At 38.2% G+C, this 14,485-nt stretch overlaps 1 protein-coding gene across 21 annotated transcripts in view; it reads left to right on the forward strand.

Annotated features, from left to right (window-relative positions):
- Positions 1–14,485, forward strand: part of BAZ2B (bromodomain adjacent to zinc finger domain 2B) — a 252,927-nt gene that overhangs the window by 118,561 nt on the left and 119,881 nt on the right. For all 21 annotated transcript variants that reach the window (XM_070422897.1, XM_070422903.1, XM_070422899.1 and 18 more), the window contains one exon: positions 13,974–14,120. In XM_070422897.1, the coding sequence (XP_070278998.1) occupies positions 13,976–14,120 (145 nt within the window). In that variant the 5' untranslated portion in view covers positions 13,974–13,975. The remainder of the gene's footprint in view (positions 1–13,973; positions 14,121–14,485) is intronic.

Raw genomic sequence — 14,485 nt, forward strand, 5'->3', positions numbered from 1 at the left:
ATATAGTAATTTAGATGGTCTAAAGGAGAAATTGTTTTGGTGATGTGGTGATGCTTTTTAAGTAATATGGGCAGGAAAGGCCAATGTGATATGACATTTGAGCAGTCTGAACTAAACTTGCCAGAGAAGGTTAAAAGAAGAATATTACTGATATAAAAAGTAGAATTCCACCTTGACTGGTTTGGCTCAGTGGATGGAGCGTCGGCCTGCGGACTGAAGGGTCCCAGGTTCGATTCTGGTCAGGGGCATGTATCTTGGTTTCGGGCACATCCCCAGTAGGAGGTGTGCAGGAGGCAGCTGATCGATGTTTCTTTCTCATTGATGTTTCTAACTCTCTATCCCTCTCCCTTCCTCTCTGTAAAAAATCAATAAAATATATTTTTTTAAAAAGTAGAATTCCAAGCATATGGAAAAACCATAATTTAAAGATGCTATTAATTAGCACCAGATACTATTAATTAGCACCACACCTGGAAATGAAATCTAGGCCTCCTCAGCACCAGTGCTCTTTTCTTCCTTGTTATTTGGCTCTTCTGCTAGGGGAAATGAAGATGAGATGTGGTTGGTTATTATTACACCTTTCTGCTATTTATTTAGAATACTTACAATCACCCAATAGAAATTCAGTGTTTTAGATGGATAAGAAAACATAAGTAATGATAAAAACGTGTTCTTCTAAGTACAAAATGACAGAAGATCAAAAGGATCATTTGAGTAAGTTGATATTCATACTCACAACAGAGTGGGACTGCTTCAGTAGAAGGATAAAGTAACTTTTTTCTACAATTATGGTAGTGTGTTTGGATTAACTTATAAAAGATTTGGGATGCAGGATAAAGAGTACTTTGCACTAACTTTAACAAGGATGTGGGTGTGCGGGGCACAGAGGTGTCCAAAAAGGCATCTAGAAACACTGGAGTTAGTATAGGGTATCAAAATAGTTATAATGGGAAGCTAAGGTTTTACACAATAAAATAGATGCAACCATCAAATCAGAAAAATGAGGAAGAATAAAAAGTTGATAGAAGTGGCAGACCCAGAGTAGAATCAAATAAAACAGGAGAGCCGAAACCGGTTTGGCTCAGTGGATAGAGTGTCGGCCTGCGGACTGAAAGGTCCCAGGTTCGATTCCGGTCAAGGGCATATACCTGGGTTGCGGGCACATCCCCATTGGGAGATGTGCAGGAGGCAGCTGGTCAATGTTTCTCTCTCATCGATGTTTCTAACTCTCTATCTCTCTCCCTTCCTCTCTGTGGAAAATCAATAAAATATATTAAAAATAAAAATAAAAATAAAAAAATAAAACAGGAGAGTGGCTTCAAAATTAGGATTGTGATTGACACATATATATCCCTCTTACAGATCCTTAAATACTTGTTTTTGAGTTTGGAGTGATAGATTAAAGGAAATATGCAGGTCTCATTGGCCAACATTTTTCCACTTCAGAAACTGAAAATTGATAAGCAGTTTGTTTAATTATTAACAAGTGCATTTATGAAAATTTAATAGCTAGTCCTACTTATTTTTATTTCTTATTAAAAATGTGTAAGATATAAGGAAAGGTTTTCCTAAATCTTTTCTTTTTTATTTAAAAAAAAACTGACAATTGATGATAGATATTAACTCAGAATTCCTCATCTATGATATTAAAATAATAATACCAGACCTACCTACTTTAAGATTTGTTCTTGAGGTAAAATGAGAACATATGTGTAAACTTTTTGTTTTTGTTTTTTTTTTGCAAATTATCAAGTTCCATATAAATTTTTATGATTATCATGCATTTTCATTAAAAACCTTTTAGCTAGGTTATAAACCTCTAAAGATGATAAGCAGTTGTCCCTGCTTCTTAAGGACCTCACAGTGTGGGAGAACATCAAATATGAAAACAGAAACTTGCTATATAGTACAATGTTATAAGTGCTTTAATTAGGAAATATACAAGAGCAACAAGAAAGGAGTACCGAAGACTTCCTCGGGGAGTCAGAATGGTTCCCCAGAGTAGGGAATGCATGAGACGAGACCTAGAATATGTATGGAAATTTGGCAGGGTAACTAGAATGCAGAGGAGACCATAGTATATTTGAGGAATGGCAAGAGTTTAGTACCTTTATGTATGAGAAGAGAGTGAGACAAATGAAGTCAGAGGCCTCATGAAGAAGAGCTTTCTTTGCCAAACAGAGGTCCTTGGATTTTGCCATACATGTGATGTAGAGATTCTGAAAGATTTACATAAGTAGGAGAGTGGCAGGGTCAGACTTTTATACTAAAAGGATTACTGTTTTATAAAATAGGATTACTGTGGCTTTGTGGAGGATCAGAGAAAAAGAGAAGTAGAGAGACCCCTTAAAAGGCCACTGCAGTATTTGCAATAAGAACTAATATAGGATTGTACTAAGATGATGGTACAAATAGAGAAAAGATATTTAAAAAGCAGAGCCAGCAGAAAAGAGTGAATCCTTGGTGTGGTTTACAATCTCAGGCTTATTTATCTCTGTTAAATCCTTCTATTATAGTTGGAATGGAGTTGTGGAACAGGTCTGATAAGTACTTAGGAATTCATAATATTCGATAAACCTGTTAGTTTCCAAACTGAATTAATATTGCTTTAGCAAGTTTAACGTGTGTGTGTGTGTGTATACATATACATGTATATGTGTGTGTGTGTGTGTGTGTGTGTGTATTAGTAGCCTGGTGCACAAAAATTTGTGCACTCAGAGGGGGGTGGTCCCTCAATTATTAAACATTTATCGGTACAACAGTGACCACATTGGTGGTGGTGGTGGTCTTATTAGAATGTGTTATATTATGCAGATGAAAATCTATTTAAACAGATTTGATGTAGATATTTTCAAAGATGGAAGAATTGTCCCTGTCAACTCTTTTAGTTGATTCATATCTTCACTAATTGTCATCATTGCAAAGTTTTCAGTCCCCATATGGATTGCTGGATATAATAGGTCATGCACTGTCCCTGTCCTTTGTAGCCTTTGTTACCTTAAGGACTCTAGTTTTCCATTTATATGTTTAAATACCAACCTTACTGGCTTAAAAATGTAAGCTTTTAACACTGCTCTCTCTGTTCTGTATCCTTCCGATGAAAAGTGAAGTTGGGTTGCAGCACAGGAGAGAAATTCAGAAGGGGAATATTGAAGTAATGACTGCAGTAGAAGAGGGAACCTGTTTCCCTGGCCACAGGTGCTGGCGCCCTGGACCACAGGGCTGGAAGCTTCTCCGGGTGGCTGCAGCCTGGGACCTCGGGCGGGTGGCTTGTCCGTCTCCTGGACTGCAGCCAGTCGCAGGCGCTGGCGCCTGGACCAAAGGTGGGCGGCTTCATCTTCTGGCGGCAGCTTCTTCTTCTGTGCTTCCAGGGAGGGCAGTCAGTTATGTGTATATGTGTGCGCATGCAAACATAGGCATGTACACGTGTGTATGTGGAAATCTGCTGGGCAAATCAAAACCATAGAAGAGTTGCCTCCTATCTCTTGAATCTCCCAGAGGTATCCCCCAATTTTTTATTCTATCACTACTGGAGAGTCAGTATTTGCAGCCAGCCAGCCAGTGACTCTCTCACTGTCTATTTCTGACTTCTCCTTTCCCTGTCTGTCTTCCAACCCCTAATCATATTTCCACCTGGATGCATCATTTTTACTCCCAATGTGCTGTGTACAGAAGGAGTCAGGATTCTGTCTTTCCATGAATAGTACTCAGTAACGAACCAATTGCATTTTAGTTGGGCAATGCCCCTACCCACCCTTCAAATCCCTACTACCATGCATTTCTGTTTCCCTTTTTGTTTGTTGGATTTTTGTGCTGCTCCTTCTCCTCACCCCACCACCCTTGGATCGTAATGTAAAATTCTTTTACCATGTCAAGAAATTACCTGGCTCTTGCCTGCTGCCTGGGTTTCCGATCACCGTCAGCAGCAGGTGGCTTCTTCCCTTTCGCCTCCCAGCATTGCGCCTACGTATGCAAATTAACCGCCATCTTTGTTGGCGGTTGATTTGCATATCGTCCTGATTAGCCTATGGTAAGCGTAGCAAAGGTACGGTCAATTACCATGTTTGTCTATTATTAGATAGGATATATATATATATATATATATATATATATATATATATATATTTCTGAGTGCCTGAGGGAGAGTTGGATAAGTACACATGAAAGATACTAGGGACATTTTACATTTAGTCATGGATTTGGAGGCTAGAAATGAGAATACTGACTTTAAAATTTCAATAGAGAATGGATTAAATCAAATATATTTTATCAACACAAAATCTGAATATTCTTTTTGCTACATATAACAGCTTTATAGACACATAATTCGCATACCATACAGTTCGCCCATTTAAAGTATACAATTCAGTTTTTAGTGTATTCAGAGTTGTGCTACCATTATCACAATCAATGAAATATTTTCCTAATTCCCCTCAAATCCCCAGTACCCATTAGTAGTTACTCCCCATTTTTCTCCTACCTTCCTACAGCCAAAGGCAACCACTAATCTATTGCCTGTCTCTATAGATTTGCCTTTTCTGGACTTTTCATATAAATGGAATCATTCAATATGTGATCATTTGTGACAGATTTCTTTCATTTGGCATAATGTTTTCAAAATTCTTCAATGTTGTAGCATTAATCAATACTTCATTCCTTTTAATTGCCAAATAATATTTCATTGTATGGATATACCACATTCTATTTATCTGTTTGTTAGCTCAGAGTCATTTGGATTATTTTCACATTCGTATACAAGTTTTTTTTGTGGACATATGCTTTCATTTCTCCATGCTTAGGAGATTTGCTGGGTCATATGGTAATACTTTGTCTAGCCTTTTGAGGAACCCAAATATTCTCAATTTTGGAATATTTGAAGTAGAATATTTAGTTGAGCATTTTAAGTGTAGACAGTTTTATAGTTCCAATGGGTGTACATGGCTCTATCATTAGACTACATGTATTATTTTAATAATCAGTAAGCTATTTATAAAGAATATTAAAGTTTTCTTTATCATCTCAATGTTCATTGTTAGAATGATTTTACTATTGAGTTGGTACTTTGTTTTACTTTGCAGAAATACTCCAAAAAACTGGCTCATAGTTGTATTCATTAAATCACTATATATATTTACATATATGTATTTTTATTGATTTCAGAGAGGAAGGGAGAGGGAGAGAGAGCTAGAAATACAATGATGAGAGAGAGAACCATTGATCAGCTGCTCCCTCCGTGCCCCCTACTGGGGATCAGGCCTGCAACTGGGTTTGTGCTCTGACTGGGAATCAAACTATGACCTCCTGGTTCATTGGTCAATGCTCAACCACCGAGCCACACCAGCTGGGCTATATCACTATATTTAACTCTTCATTGTTTTCATGTATTTAGCCCAAGTCATATTAAGACACATTTGGGATGTGTACTTAGGGATTTGTATTATGAAGTTAGGCAGCTAAATTTTATCTGAGCAGTTATCTGAAGGGCCTTGAATCATTCAAAAACATAGCAGTATTATATTAATATTTAGGCCTGTCAGTACAATAAGACATGGACAAATTATATGCAATTCAGAAAATAATAAATTAGTAGGAAAGTGGCTGAGGAATATTTGAAAGGACATCTTACTAATAAAAGCCTAGGTTATCCTCATGCCGTCACACTGTGATGCTCTCATGCCTTCACAAGATGGCTGTGCGCACAGCGGAGGCGGGGTTCCCACGGCCCTGTGTGTGCGCTGCGGGGGCGGGGCCCCAGTGGCTGCTCCTACCTCTTTGAGGCAATCCATTAAGGAACCCCAGATGGGTGGGGGGGGGGCCTGCCTCTTTAGGGCCATCGATCTCGGGGCTCCCGCACTGTGAGAGGCAACAGGCCAGGCTTTGGGACATCCCTTAGTGCACGAATTTCGTGCACCGGGCTTCTAGTTAATAAATAATTTGACTAAATTTTGTAGTGAAGATACTGGTAGAGGGCATTATCGTAACTATTTGAGAATTTTTGTCAGTGTCATAAAGGAGAAAACTTGGTTCCTAATTACTTAAAAACAAAAAAGAATGTATAGCCTGAATAAAATTAAGTTTTTGAGTAATGGAAGATATAAAATTATGTTAATATCTCAGGAAAAACAATTTCACTATTTTGGTTATCTAAAAACTAAGGTGAAATGGTCACTGTTATATAAAATAAAACTTTAAATTATACTGTTACCTATAGTGAAACTAACGATCACACCAATGAGAGGCAGGTTGACAGGATAGCCTACTGTACTTCTTGTATATCTGTTGAGGTTTTACCTTTGAAAGAAATCTGCTTGGAAGTGAAAATGCTCTTGACATTTAAAATATGTATATATTGTTGTATATATTGACTTTTTACAGAGAAGAAGGGAGAGGGATAGAGAGTTAGAAACATTGATGAAAGAGAAACATCAGTCAGCTGCCTCCTGCATGCCACTTACTGGGGATTGAGCTTGCAACCCAGGCATGTCCCCTGATCAGGAATCAAACCTAGGACCTTTTAGTCCATTGCCTGATGTTCTATCCACTGAGCCAAACCAGTCAGGGCACCCTTGACATTTTTAAATTACCTTTTTAACTTAACCTTTGCTTACATTTGCCTTACAAAAGAAACTTTGTTGACTTTCAATGAGCTGTTTTCCCACTCTTGTATATTTAGTTTGAAGAAATAAAAGATATTTTCTTAGTATTCTGGCCAACCACATAGACACAAAACACCTAGTACAGTGGTTCTCAACCTGTGGGTCGCAACCCCTTCGGGGGTCGAACGACCCTTTCACAGGGGTCGCATAAGACCATTGGAAAACACATATATATAATTACATATTGTTTTTGTGATTAATCACTATGCTTGAATTATGTGCAATTTGTAACAATGAAATTGGGGGTCACCACAACATGAGGAACTGTATTAAAGGGTCGCGGCATTAGGAAGGTTGAGAACCACTGACCTAGCAGGAAGTGTGCTAGGCAGTCCTTTTACAATGGCTCTTTGAAGTAAGTGTAATTAATCCCATTTTACTGATTCATAAATTAAGACTTAACAGACATGTTGGCTCTGTGCTGAATAATACAGTGAATTCATAAAACAAATACAGAGCAGTAAAAAGCCAATATAACTAGCAGCTTTCTGGGTAGAAGCTAAAGTGCTCTATAGTTCAAAGATGGGAAGTTGTAGCCTAATATTAGTCAGATACAGCTTTATGGATACAGTGACTCTGGGGCATATATATGCATTGCTGAAAAGGAAAAACAGAATATGGATCAGTGGTGTAAATAACATGAACAAAGATGAGAAAAGATGAGATTAAACTTGACATTTGTTAGGGAGTTTGTTGGCAATTCTCTTTCAGTTGCAAGTAATAATAACCCCTTAAAACTCAATTAAAAGGATAGATATTTAAAAGGATAGAGAGAAGTCTCAGGGCAAATGAGAAAATAAAAAATGCGCCTGGCTGGTGTGGCTCAGTGGTTGAGTGTTGACCTATGAACCAGGAGGTCCCAGGTTCAATTCCCGGTCAGGGCACATGCGTGGGTTGCAGACTCGATCCCCAGTGTGGGGCGAGCAGGAGGCAGCCAATCAATGATTCTCTCTCATCATTGATGTTTCTATCTTCTTCTCCCTTCCTCTCTGAAATCAATAGTATATATACAAAAAAAAGGCATGTCTAAGGAAAAGAACCTGAGATTGGCCATGCTTTCATCTTCTCTGTCAGGACCACCCTGCTTTTCTCTTCCAACATTTTTTTCCAACCCACTTTTTCTTAGTTTCCATATTCTTAGGACCATAAACTTTATGATCTCCCACTCAGCACCAACTTCCCCTGTTTCTATTAGTTAAAATGTCTATGTCAGAGAGAATTTTATTAGATCATAGCATCGTTTAGAGGCAGTGAATACATGTCCTAGGTTTCTGGCCAGCTGTTTGTCTCCTTGGGTCATGTCTGGTCCAGACAGCTTTGACCTCAGGAGTAGGATCATGTGGACCACTGTTGAGGGTCAAGAATTGCCTCAATAGCCAGAAGTCCTAGCTGGCAAGTTAGATGGTCTATGTAGAGGAAGCTTGAGTAAAGCACAGTAAGCATAGATCTTTCTATCTCCTGGATGGGGATGAAGGGTAGGATTTTACTCTCATGAAAACTGTCACCATTTAAAAATTACTTCAAAGCAAGGATCTTTTTTCTTTCTGGTAGTCTAATCTCTCAATAATGCTGTATCTCTCCAATCCCTACGCCCTCCTTTACCTCCCTCCCTCACCACTCCTATCCCGTTCGCTTTTTGTCCCCCCCGGTACTTCTCTCATCTGGTCCTAAAGATGGGGAGAGTGGGGAAAATAGTCTTTAATTTTCTTAGAATTAAAAGGAAACAACAATAACAATACATGCCCTTGTACCCAACACAAGTTCAAAACTTAGACATTATATATGGTATGTGAGGAGGTGGATTTTAAAAAGAATTTTTCCTCTTTTAAAAGTACTTTCAGAATTTGGTGAAGAGAGCACAAACATTTCTATTTACTAGAAAAATAAAATTTTGAAATAATTTAAATTTGGGTTAAATTATGATGAGTATTGTATAACATGAAAAAAAGTTGAGAAAATTTAAAGATGAAAATTATTAGATGAACTTTTATAACTTTTATAAGGCAAAGACTGTGATTTATTTATCTTTATATTCTAACAACTAAGCCATTATATAACTTTGTAGTAGATGATCAATAATAGTTTGTTACTAAATTAGTACTAGACCAGCTTTTCAATACAGGAGGCAAAGAGACAGTAATTTCAAGAAAAAAAAAGTTTTTTTTCTTGAAATTATGAGAATTCTGGAATTTCTCATTGTCTAACTTCAGTATTAATTTTTAAAAAATAGTTCTTCAGTTAAAATTTGTAGGTAGTTTTGGATACTCCCCTTTGGTTTCTTCTATTTTACTGCAATAGGAGATACTACCTTGTGTTGTCTATAGAAATTCAAATTTGTAAGTGTAGATCAGTCACAAATGTAATCATTAGAGAATAACTAAAATTATATAATGTCTTTAGTATTGTAAAACAATTATAATTTGTACTTAGAATTTGATTCTAAGGTGGCAATTTATTTTCAGAAGCATATTACTTTTTTATATTAAATGTTTTTATAGGTTCCTGAGTATGAGAAAATGTTTAACTTTTAATATAGATATTCCTAATCACTAACAAAATAAAGAATAATTGAAATATCCTCCCATTGCACTTCTAAATATTTTCCTGCTTCTGTTTGCTCATCTACAGATATGGCCCTCCAAAAGGCCACCTCATTTCCTAAATCTATACCATCCTCCCAATACCTTATACCACTGTGTCACTTAGCTCAGCGTCTTGCAAGCAAGAATCTGTGTAACTCAGCTTTGATCAGGTTTCCGTCATTGCTCCAACCCACTAGACAAATAATCTTTGGGGTAGGCTACTTAACCTAATTGACTTATTCATCCTACCCCGAACACCTAGTGTACTTCATGATTTATAAATGGTTTCTGAAAGGTTGAACATGTGATGTTTCCATAAATGGTTAAACTTTGTGTAATTGGTGTCACTTATAGCATGTGGGTGAAAGAACTTGATCTACCCTTATTTAGCTGAGTATGCAGAGTAGAAGACTCTGGCATTGAGGTGGCATAGCAAGTGACCAGCTATTAACAGCATAACTCTGAGAGTCCTAGAGAATTCCTAAGAATTTTGTACAGCGTCTCTCACTTTAATGAACTATAGACAAAAAGTATGATTTTACTATTGTACCAGTACACACACAGTAGAAGTCTTTCTTTTTAAAATAAGTTATTTAACTGTTAGTATTACTAGCACATGGCAGATCATTGAAGTGCTAGAAGATATATAGTTGAAACAAATTTCCCTATCATAGATTTCAATTTCCTAGTCACTTTATTTAGAAGTAAACACAGCTACCAGTTTCTTACATATTTTTCCAGAAATATTCTGACCACACAAGCATAAGATTATATCCCCTTTTTTCTTTATCACACATACGATCTTGCTATTTATATTCCTCCCCACTCTACACTTTAAACTGATTAGCTGTAGAATGGCTTTTATAATGGCTGCATAGTATTCTATTAAAGAAAGGTACCACAATTTAACAATTCCTTACTATTGGAATATTTTGTTTTTAAAAGTCTTTTGCAATTAATATGTTTAATAAATATCCTTTACATATATTTTTACACATATGTATGAATATATTGGATAAATTGAAGACTTTTGAACAAGAGAGTGATGATATTAGAAAGACAAAGCTAATGTTAGGGTGGCCGGACAAAAATATTTCAAAAACTCTTCCCCTCATTTTGTTCTTTAAGAAGTGTCTTGTTTTCCCTGTTAAGGAAAGCTCTGCCTTTTCCCCAATGAAAGGGAGTTTATACTCTAGTTGAGCACATATGTAGTTCCAGGCATCTTCCCTTGGCTTCTGAGTGAATGTGGTGCCTTACACAGAGTAACATGATTTCTCTTTGTTACCCTGCTTTTTTTTTTCTTAATCTATTATGCATTGGCCTGAGTTACTATCCAGAAATGTCTCAGAATTTTCATTGTGTTTCTTAGTTTAAGGAAAGCTTTGCTTGTTCTTTGGGACCCCTTGCATTTGTAGATGGAAGGATCAATTAACCAGACATTGTCTCTTTTTTTTTTTATCCTTGTAATAGTTGTATCCTTATTAGAAGTTTCTAATTCCCGTCAATATTTAAATTCATAGATTCTATCTATGCTTTAGTTGATTCATACATGTTAAATCCTGCTCAAATCTTCCTTTAATATTCTTTTATATCTTATATATTTAAAAAAAATTTTTAATTTCAGAGAGGAAGGGAAAGGGAGAGAAAGATAGAAACATCAATGATGAGAGAGAATCATTGATCGGCTGCCTCCTGCACACCCCGCACTGGGAATCTAGCCCACAACCCTGGCATGTACCCTGACCGGTAATCGAATCATGACCTCCTGGTTCATGGCCTGACACTCAGTCACTGAGCCAAGCCGGCCAGGCGATATCTTACATCTTTAAGATAACCTTTTCCTCACAAATATCTCCTTGCAAGAGAATACTTAATCCTTTTGGATGGAAAAGAAGTCTCCCTGAATAGATATTTACTGAGTAGTATGAAATCAGTTCTTTACTTTTGGATAATTGTCTCATCATAAAGTCTCTTGAGGTATAAATAAGACCAGAGTAAATCTTTAAAAGATTTTACAGAAATCTATAATTCAGCATGGTACACATTTAGAGGTAGAAGTAAGGCCAATGGAAGGAAGGAAGGAAAAGGAAAAAATAGAATTAAGTTGTTAAATATTTTAATGTAATCTGAAGGTTTTTTAAATCACCAACTTGATAAAACTCAGTTATTTGAAGGGTAATTTAATTCAGTTCTGTCATTTTTCAGAGAAGAAACTAGTATTTAGGGGTGTCTAAGACTTGCTCCAGATCACAGGCTGCAACACAGCCTGGAGGTGGGACCCCTAGGCCTTGCTGCGTGGAGCCGAGAGCCTCGCCTCCATGCCAGGCACGCAGCATCTAACCCCAGCCCACCCACGTGTGCATGCAGCCCTGCCCACCCTCGCACGTCCACTGCGCATGCAGCCTCCAGATGATCACTCATTGTAGCATGAGGGCATCACGGCATGAGGGCGTGACGACCACATAGCCTTTTATTAATTGGACTAGAGGCCCAATGCACAGGGAACCCAGTGGGGTCCCTCGGCCTGGCCTGCGGGATCGGGCTGAAACCGGCTCTCTGACATCCTCTGAGGGGTCCGGGATTGCGAGAGGGCGCAGGCCAGGCCACGGGACCTCACTGGTGCACGATCAGGGACAGGGAGGGACGTGGGAGATTGGCCAGCCCAGGAGGAGGGTCCGCAGGAGGGTTCCAGGGAATGTCTGGCCTGTCTCACTGATTCCCGATTGGCCAGACGCCAGCAGCAAGCTAACCTACCAGTCGGAGCATCTGCCCCTGGTGGTCAGTGCATGTTATAGTGACTGGTCGACCAGTTGACTGTCTGCCCCTGGTGGTCAGTGCATGTCGTAGCAAGCAGTTGAGCAGCCTTTGCATATCATTAGCATATTATGCTTTGATTGGTTGAATGAATGACTGGACACTTAGCATATTAGTGACCAAACGACTGAAAAACTGGTCGACCGGTTGCTATGACACACACTGACCACCAGGGGGCAGACGCACAACACAGGAGCTGCCCCCTGGTGGTCAGTGCACTCCCACAGCCAACCTCCCACGGCCCCTCCTCAGGCCAGCCACCCCATCCCCCCGATCGCAGGTCTGGCCAAGGGACCCCACCCATGCACGATTTGTGCACCGGGCCTCTAGTATAGGATAAATGTCCTAAACTAAAAGATGTACCTACTAGTTGATATTGTTCCTTAGATAACTGTGTTGTGGGTGGGGGAATCATGTTATTACATTTTGATCTTGTGATATATGGGCTGTTTTTGGCCAAAAAGAGTCTGTTGGTTAGTGGTGTTAGAAATAAGGCAAGCCCCCCAATGCAGGGATCCTGGTAGAACACAAAACATACTCAGGAGCCAGGCAGGAAGGCAAGTATCTTTACTTCTACATAGAAGGGTGTGCACACATGGTCTGGAAGCGCACACACACCAAGCAGGTGGTCTGCTCGGCTTTATAATCACGGACACACGTGACCTGTCCCTTGCTCTTGATTGGAGCTGAGGCGCACAGTCTTTCACGATTGGCTAATTCAAAGGGAGGGGTTGGCCTTTGCCATTTCAAGATGGCAGCCCCCAGGGGAGCTGCAAGCCATGCGGCCAACATGGCGGCTGCCAAGTTAGCAGCCCAAAATGGTGGCTGTGTACACTGTTCTTTGACAGAAAAGATGACTTGTTTCTTCTCACAGCGGTGATTTGGAACCTTAGGTGAAAGTGGTATTCTTAACACACAGCCTCAGAATGAGAGGCTGTTACAGGAGTGCAAGTATCAGATCTGGATGCTCTGGCCATAACAGAAATCTGGGAAGTAATGGTTCTTGGATACCTAAACTGCTTTTATTTTAATGAACACGTTTTTCTTAATCTGAATAAATGGGTTTTACCAATTTTTATGTAGTATGCTTCAATAATGAATAATAACTCATTTGATCGTAATTATATTTTTCAACCAAAAATTAATGTACTGATGTTTTATTTATATGTGTGTTCCAGCTTATTTTGAAAATTTCACAGTAAAAACACGCTACCATTGGTACTTATACAATTGTAAGGCATTTATTTTTAATTCTTAACACAAAATGTATCTGGCTAAAAAATATGATAACATTCCAAGCATATACTTAATCTATAAATAGATATGACTGAAATACTTACTTGAAAGCAATAATCTAAAAATACCTTGAGGTTTCTTTTACTGCCTCACATGCACATGGCTCATTATACACACATTCACTTAATAAAAACAAAAGCTGACAGTTATTGAATGCTAGGTACTCAGCACTTTATCTGCATTATCTCATTTAATCCTTCCAACTACATCTTTAGTCCGCATGCAGAAATGGAAGGTTCACTGAAGTGACATAATTTATACACTGTTATAGCTAATAAGCTCCAGACACAGTCTTGGAACCCAGATGATGTCTCTTATCAAATGTAATCTGTATATCCATTTCTTTCATGATTAGGTTTATACTCTACAACCCCAATGCATATGTATTTTTTGAGAGTTTTTTATGTGTCAGACTTGGTGTTTTTGTTTTCTTTACTTTTTATTTTGAAATAATTTTCGATTTAATTATATTGGTTTTATTTATTATATATTTTATCTTTCTGAAGAACATGTTCTAAACTTATTTCATATCTTTACAAACTATGCCTAAATGTTTGACTTATTTTAAGTATGTTTAACTCTTTTGACTAATTCTATCTAAAACTGAGAATTCTCCCCCTCATAGATATGGAGTCTGGAGAACGGTTACCATCCTCAACAGCCTCTTCTACTGTACCAACTTCATCTTCTATACCTTCTGTGGCTTCATCGGTTTCTAAAGGCGGCCTTTCCACTGGAGCTGCTTCGCTTAGCTCTGCAATCAACCCATGTGGTGAATATCCTTATTGACTCAGTTTTAGAATGCCATCCTTTTATTAATTTGTGTTCCTAGTGTTTTATTCTCAATGCCTCCATTGACCTGTAAGGTTTAACATCCAGTCTCTGCTTTTTTTGAAATTCTATAGCACTGTTTATTACAAGCGTTTCTTGATTATTGGAAGCTCTCTGTAAATTTCATGTTGCTGTCACCATTTCAATTAATAAATTAATACAGGCAAAGTCTTTTTTAAAACAATAGGTCATTAAGGGAGTGAAGAAATACAAATGAGTCCTTGGTGATCAGGGTAGGTACCAATGCTGTGAACACTTTGCCCTAATTTGCTTTTAGTATTTGAAATGACCTTTACCAAACTCCAA

Source organism: Myotis yumanensis, unplaced genomic scaffold (genome assembly GCF_028538775.1).
Source record: "Myotis yumanensis isolate MYYU_CA2020_CCGP unplaced genomic scaffold, mMyoYum1.0.hap1 SCAF_8, whole genome shotgun sequence".
NCBI lineage: Eukaryota > Metazoa > Chordata > Mammalia > Chiroptera > Vespertilionidae > Myotis > Myotis yumanensis.